Here is a 7,242-nt window from a genome sequence, read left to right as displayed (position 1 = left end):
GGAGAAGGGAAACCAGGTATCTGTACCCACTAATTTGATAAATATGTACCAGCAGCCACTATGTGGAAAACTCTGTGTGTGCAGCGGTGAAGATGTTAGCCTTGCCCAAGGAACTTCCGTACTAAAGCATAGCAAGGTCACTTACTTGGGCTAAGTGCTGGGTGACAAGGAGGGAGCAACTGCCGTGGATCTGGAAGACTGCCTGCAGAAGGGGGCCTAAGGTGTGACCACTCCTTTCCTCTACAGGGGGACTGCCACCACCCCCACAGACACCCACGGTTCATTGCCCACCAGCCTCCGGCTTGCCCCAGCATCCTCTGCGCGGCCACACAGAAGCTGAGTGCCCCGGGGAGCCTGGCTACCATGCCATCTCCTCTCCCCCTCTCCTTCCTTCTCTTCCTTACCCTTGTAGGAGGCAGGACCCAGAAGCCGGTACAGGTGGAGATAGAAGGTATGTCTGTCTGTGCCTCTGAAGGGAAGGAGCTGGGCTTGGAAGCCTGGGTTCTGGGTTGAGGGACTGGCCTCCTCTGCGCCTCCATTTTCTTATTTGTAAACCTCTGGGATGAGTCAGAAGAGACCCTCAGGGCTTCCCATATGGTGAACTTTTGGGGTCCTATGGCTTATAAGGAGGGAAGGGGGGCTGGGGCTCCCCTCTGCCTCTCCCCACAGAGGGAGGCAATCTTGTGCTGCCGTGCCTCTCGGACCCCCCACCTGTCTCTTCTGAGAAGCTGGCCTGGTATCGAGGAAATCAGTCTACACCCTTCTTGGAGCTGAGCCTAGGGTCCCCAGGCCTGGGCCTGCGGGTGGGGCCCCTGGGAGTCTTGCTAGTCATTGTCAATGTCTCGGACCATATGGGGGGCTTCTACCTGTGCCAGAAGAGGCCCTCTTTCAAGGATACCTGGCAGCCTGCCTGGACGGTGAACGTGGAGGATAGTGGTGAGTGGCTGGCTGGGCTGGGTAGTGGGCGTTGCTTGGAGAGGGGCTCTCCGCGGACAGTGGAAGGTCTTTGGCCAAGGTGGGGCAACAGCCACTGAGGAGGAAGGGGTTCTAGGCAGCTGGTTCCTATGGCTTGATAACTGCTCTGAGCTATCCCACACCTCTGACTCGCAATTCTGTCAGCCATAAGTGCTTTCTCTCTGTATCTGACTCTGCCTTTCTGGGTCTCTGTATCTCCCCCCACCCCATCTTATGTTCTATGTATGGTTTGGGGTTTCTTCCTAGGGGAGCTGTTCCGCTGGAATGCTTCAGATATAGGGGACCTGAAATGTGGCCTGAAGAACAGGTCCTCAGGGAGCCATAGCCCCGCTTCTGGTTCCCGCAACAAATCCCTGCTGTATGTGTGGGCGAAAGACCATCCTAAAGTTATGGGTACAGAGCCTGTATGTGCCCCACGGAGGGTTAGTCTGAATCAGAGTCTAATCAACCAAGGTAAGAGGACAGTGCTGAGGGGACGCTGGGACCTGGAGGGTTTGAGGAGATGAGCCCCCATGGTTCATACTTTCGTTATCTTTTATTTCCCTGCTCTAGATCTCACTGTAGCCCCTGGCTCCACAGTTTGGCTCTCCTGTGGGGTACCCCCTGTCCCAGTGACAAAAGGCTCCATCTCCTGGGTCCATGTACATCCTAGGTCTAATGTTCCATTACTGAACCTAAGCCTTGGGGAAGAGCACCCAAAAAGAGAGATGTGGGTTTGGGGGCCTCATCTGTCACTGCCTCAAGCCACACCTTTAGATGAAGGTACCTATTATTGTCTCCACGGAGGCCTGACCATCGAGATGCATGTGAAGGTCATTGCAAGGTCAGGTAGGGTTTCTCTCAATTCTGGGAATCTGTGTGGAGCTCCTGGAGGAACTGGAAGGTTTAGGAAGAACTGTGGTTTAGTAGAGTGTGTACTTAGCATGTATGAGGCTCTGGGTTCCAACCTTAGTACTGTGTGTGTTTGGGTGCGTGTGCGCGCACACGCATGTGTGGGTATGTAGTGACAGACATACAGAAAGACAGACACTAGGGCTGGTAGTGCACAACAGTAACCCTAGAACTTGGGAGGCTGAGGCATGAATATAAGTCCTAAGCCAGCCTAGCACTAAACCAGCTTCAAACCTCATCCCAAACTCCAGTTTGTACATTGAATCCTAATTTTAGCTCTTTGCGCATCGCTTCTGATAACTAGTTTTTCTGGGTTTTCTCCTGTGAGCTTCCGTGGCCTCTTCCTTCCCAGCCCCTTCCTGTTAGAGCCCTGGGCCTTGTACCCACTCCTACCCACACTCTCTTCTCATCCAGCATCCTTTACCCCCGCTGCTCCTAGTTTCCCATGCCTCCATCCCTACCCTGGGCTCCACACTCCCTGTACCCAGCCCTCTCCTGGAACTGCCATTTGATGTCCCATGGACATCTCAGGCTTACTATATAAAGTCAAACCCAGCATCTTCTCCGCCTCTACTCTACTGGGTGGCTCTGCACACGTGGGGCACCCACGAGAAGCTACCTGGGTCCACGTGCCCAAGCTTCGGAGCTTGACTTTCTTCCTTGTCCTCACTCCATCTGTCATCAAATCGGTCACCATGTCCTGCCTTTGCTGTCTCCTAATACAACCCTACCACGCTATCCTGACCACAGCCCTTAAATGCTACAGCAACTTCCACTCCAAACTTGATCTCGAGATGTACTGGATCTCAGCTCTAACTTGGTAGACTCACCTTTGTCCTGCATTTTGACCGTGATTATCCTTAGGTGCAGAATTAACCTAATCCTGACACTTCTTGGCTAATAGCCATACTGTGTGTGTGTGTGTGTGTGTGTGTGTGTGGTTTGTTACTACAGTGTCTTGTGATCTGTGTCAGGCTCCGTGGCACAATCCCTGTCCTCCCGGGAATAACAGTTTCTTAGTGGAAGGGAGAAGAGCCCTCTGCAGAGCTCAGGGCTTTAAGGCTGTGTCTTGCTTTGGTCTCACAGACATATGTCCCTTGAGGGGCTGGGGAGTAAATTAGATGTACGACCCTTGTCTTATAGCTCCTCCCTCCTTGCAGTGTGGACCTGGCTGTTGGAAACTGGTGGATGGAGGATTCCAGTTGTGACTATAGCGTATCTCATCTTCTGTCTGGTTTCTCTGGTGGCTTTTCTCTATTTTCGAAGAAGTGAGTCATGCCCCCCCAGTTGTCCCGAATTCTACCCAGTCTTTCCCAGAATAAGCACACACTGGGTGATCTGACATGTCCCACAGCCCTGTCCCTCTTTCTTTAGTGCCTCTCAAACTTCCCAGGGCCTCTGGTGTTTGTACAGCCATCTCCTCTATTGACCCAAGGGACCTCCCCGTGTCTCCCAAATTCTCCTCCTGCCAGGCAGTCCTGCTTCTGATCCATCTCTTTAAATCCCACCAGTCCTTATCCAGAAGAGGAAAAGAAAGCGAATGACGGACCCCGCCAGGAGGTAAAGTAGCGGGGTCCTTTGGCCACAAATGTTACATTCTTTCTTCCGTCCTGCACGTCTTGGCACCATCTCTGTCAAATATTACCCAAGTTCGGAGGCTGCCTCCAAAATCACCTTCCTTGGCATGGTCCCAAACTCACTGGTAGACCGTCCCTACACGTTAACCACCGGAACAGAGCAGAACTGAGACTGCCTATACTGTTTAGCCTCCAGGTGTACCAACCCTTTCTCCCTCCAGATTCTTCAAAGTGACCCCTCCCTCAGGAAACGGGACCCAGAACCAGTACGGGAATGTGCTCTCCCTTCCTACATCCACCTCTGGCTCCGGTGAGGGACTCTCGGGGGGCCTTTGACTCAGACCCTTCCCTCCAGAGCTAGCCAACTGCACATGGTCAATTCTCCAGTCTTCGAGAGCAGAGCCTTCCCCAGAGCAGAGCCCAGTGCGAGTTCCGCCAGATCAGTCAAGTCTGGTGCCTGGATCTTGGCCAGAACACAACCTTGTCCTAGAACTGAGGCTTTAGATCCCTTTCCCATGGTTCAAGGCCAGTTACCCAGGTGCTCAGAGGCTGACTGCAGAGCCTAAAACGTTGTTTCCTTTCTGGCCTGTCTGATGACCATTTTAAAACGCTCTTCTCATCAGCCCATCAGCGTTGGGCTGCTGGCCTGGGTAGTACCAGTGGGTCCTATGGAAATCCACGCATTGAAGTCCAGGACACTGGAGCTCAGAGCCACGAATCAGGTCAGACTGAAGGGTAGTTCTTCACCTTGAGAATGTTGGAGCAGCCTGCCGTGGTATCAGTGGACTGGGGGTGGAGGAGGAGAGCTAGAGATAACTCAATCCTCCACACCCATCCCAAACTTAGGGCTGGAAGAAGGGGAGGCCTATGAAGAGCCGGACAGTGAGGATGGCTCAGAGTTCTACGAGAACGACTCCAACCTTGGGCAGGACCAGATTTCTCAGGGTGAGGCCCCACTCCCCCTGGTCCCAACACTTCCCCGACTGCGGACCTTTGTTAGCGATGCCGCCCTTTCTCTATCAGATGGTAGTGGCTATGAGAACCCTGAGGATGAGCCCATAGGTCCAGAGGAAGAAGACTCCTTCTCTAACGGTAACGTGGGGTCCTTGTGGGGCTGATGGCCAGGAGGATATGCTTGTGCTGCGGAACTCCTAACACACTTGAGATCTCTCTCCCACAGCCGAGTCTTACGAAAACGCAGATGAGGAACTGGCCCAACCAGCTGGCAGGACAATGGGTGTGTATGTGTGTGTGTGTTTGTGTGTGAGTGAAATCACTCTGGGATGAGGCTGGAGGCCAGGAAAAAAAGCGACCATGAGTCTCTTCTTGTTTCAGACTTCCTGAGCCCCCATGGATCTGCCTGGGACCCCAGCCGGGAAGCATCCTCGCTTGGTGAGAGATGTTTAGGAAGACCCTTCTTTAGTCAATTTAGGCTGATATAATCTTTTTAAAAAAAGATTTATTTATTTATTATGTATACAGTGTTCTGTTTGTCTGTATATTTGCTGGCCCAAAGAGGGTACCAGATCTCATTACAGATGGTTGTGAGCCACCATGTGGTTGCTGGGAATTGAACTCAGGACCTCAGGAAGAGCAGTCAGTGCTCTTAACCTCTGAGCCATCTCTCCAGCCTCTGAGGCTGATATAATCTTAACTCTGACCCCAAGCCCAAGATCAACCCTTGTCTTAGACTTCATTCCCACCTCCAACTTCTACCCTCTATCCAGTTTTCCTAGTATTTATATCGTCTCTACTCTTTTTTTTTATATTTATTTATCTATTATATATACAATGTTCTGTCTGTGTGTATGCCCATAGGCCAGAGGAGGGCACCAGACCCCATTACAGATGATTGTGAGCCACCATGTGGTTGCTGGGAATTGAACTCAGGACCTTTGGAAGAGCAGGCAATGCTCTTAACCTCTGCAGCCATCTCTCCAGCACCTTGTCTCTACTCTTGAACATCAATGTTGACCCAAATGGGCCTGACAGAGTTGCTCATGCCTGAAATCCCAGCCTGTGGAGGCTGAGGCAGGAAGATGGCCATGGGTTTGAGGCTAGCCTGGGGTACTTAGTAAATTCCAGGCCAGCCTAGACTGAAACTTTGTAACAAAGATGAAAAAAAAATACCCAACTAACCAACAAAAAAGTTGAATGCAATGCTTTCCTGCCTGAAGTTTGATCTCTACCAAACCCGCCTAATGCAGTCTTAACCCTGACTCCAGCTGTCCGCATAATTTCCTGTGATCTTGACTTACTCTGACTCCTCCCAATTCTCTTCTTGACCCTTCCTTTGGCCTTGGCCATCCTACAACTGAGTAGGATCTTTTTATTGTTGTTGTTTTGTTTGTTTTTCAAGTTAGATTTCTCTCTGTAGCCCTGACTGTCCTGGAACTCACTCTGGAGGTCAGGCTGGCCTGGTCTCGAACTCACAGAGATCCGCCTGCTTCTGCCCACTAAGTGCTGGGGTTAAAGGCATGCACCATCATGCCCAGTTCTGAGTAGGATCTTGATGCTGAACAAATCATTCCTAGTTTGACATGAGAAGCTTCCATTTTCCCTTGCCTGGCTCCTGCCTTGTGGTAGGCAGCACTCCCCTCCCCCTAACCCCAGTAGAGCTTCCCAGTCTCCAATCCATTCCCTATCTAAGCAGGGTCCCAGTCCTACGAGGATATGAGAGGGATCCTGTATGCAGCTCCCCAGCTCCGATCGATTCGGTCTGGTCCCAGTCATGAGGAAGGTGGGTGCTTCTGCATGTTCCTAGTGGTCCTCTGGACCACCCTCCTCCTGCCTTTTTCCCATGTTTATATTTTCTTTTCTCCTGGTCTTATCCAGATGCAGACTCTTATGAAAACATGGACAAGTCTGATGATCCAGAACCAGCATGGGGAGGAGAGGACCACATGGGGACTTGGGATACCAGATGACTCCCAAGTGACTAGGTGAGCTGGACACTGCCCCTAGGAGAGGGGAGGAAGAGGGAGATAAACAAGGGTGCAGTGCTGGCTTGTGGGGAGCAGAAGAGGAGGGGTTTCCAGGGCCTGATGGAAGGGATCAGTCTCCTCCCCATTGTTGTTTTTTCTACATAGCCTGGGCTTCCTCAGCTTCCAAGAACTACATCCAACTCTGAAATCTGGAGGTCCCAAGCAGAAGGTGTCAGTCAATGAAATAACCTTGTTTAGGATGTGTGGACACGGACACACACCCACACTCCTACACGCGTACAAAGGAAGCTTCCTACCCACCCTTTTCTGTTTCCCCCCAAATAAATTCAATGAGCCAGTCAAGTTCTCTGAAGCCATGCCCTTGTGTGGGAGCGGAATCACCTAGAGGGAGGAGGGCTGCCGTCGGAATGCAGCCTGGCCCCGGCCTTCCCAGGCCTTGGCAACAGCCACTTTCTGAACACCCGGGGATGCACATCTGTTTATTCACCATCCAGCTGCTGTCCCAGGAGGAAGAGGCAGGATGGCATTGGCAGTCTGTTAGAAAGCACTATCCAGCATCACTACAGATATTTTTTGTCTTCTCTATTCTGAACATTAACATCTGTGAGTCATTCCATTCTTACAGTAAGGTCACAAATGATTGAGTATGCCAGGATTTATCAAAGTAAATTTATGTACGGAACTGAAGGGTGTGTGGGCTGTTTGTTTGTTTGTTTGTTTGTTTTTGAGACAGGGTTTCTCTGTAGCTTTGGAGCCTGTCCTGGAACTAGCTCTTCTAGACCAGGCTGGCCTCGATTAAAGGTGTGCACCACCACCGCCCGACTGTGTGTGAGTTTTTGAGATGAGATTTTGAT

The 7,242-nt window shown here is 51.4% G+C and overlaps 1 protein-coding gene across 1 annotated transcript; it reads left to right on the top strand.

Annotated features, from left to right (window-relative positions):
- The first annotated feature begins 349 nt into the window (after nt 1-349).
- Cd19 (CD19 molecule) lies at nt 350-7,074 on the top strand. The gene is made up of 15 exons (XM_050121594.1): nt 350-451; nt 670-936; nt 1,222-1,428; nt 1,528-1,803; nt 3,027-3,134; nt 3,378-3,426; nt 3,665-3,753; nt 4,067-4,165; nt 4,290-4,388; nt 4,467-4,535; nt 4,624-4,680; nt 4,779-4,835; nt 6,097-6,183; nt 6,279-6,385; nt 6,533-7,074. Exons 1-14 carry the CDS (start codon nt 364-366, stop codon nt 6,368-6,370), a joined length of 1,644 nt encoding a protein of 547 aa, XP_049977551.1. The 5' UTR covers nt 350-363; the 3' UTR covers nt 6,371-6,385; nt 6,533-7,074.
- Nucleotides 7,075-7,242: the final 168 nt, after the last annotated feature.

The sequence above is a fragment of the Alexandromys fortis genome, unplaced genomic scaffold (genome assembly GCF_014885135.2).
Source record: "Alexandromys fortis isolate MF-2015 unplaced genomic scaffold, M_Fortis_MF-2015_v1.1 scaffold_199, whole genome shotgun sequence".
NCBI classification, from domain to species: domain Eukaryota; kingdom Metazoa; phylum Chordata; class Mammalia; order Rodentia; family Cricetidae; genus Alexandromys; species Alexandromys fortis.
Note: the sequence above shows the minus strand (reverse complement) of the source record. Positions and strands in the feature narration are given on the sequence as shown.

Coding starts and splice junctions, on each gene's coding strand:
- Cd19 (XM_050121594.1), top strand. CDS start 364: ATGCCATCTCCTCTCCCCCTCTCCTTCCTTCTCTTCCTTACCCTTGTA. Junction 3,427..3,664: donor ATGACGGACCCCGCCAGGAG/GTAAAGTAGCGG, acceptor TTCTCCCTCCAG/ATTCTTCAAAGTGACCCCTC. Junction 6,184..6,278: donor TGGTCCCAGTCATGAGGAAG/GTGGGTGCTTCT, acceptor GGTCTTATCCAG/ATGCAGACTCTTATGAAAAC.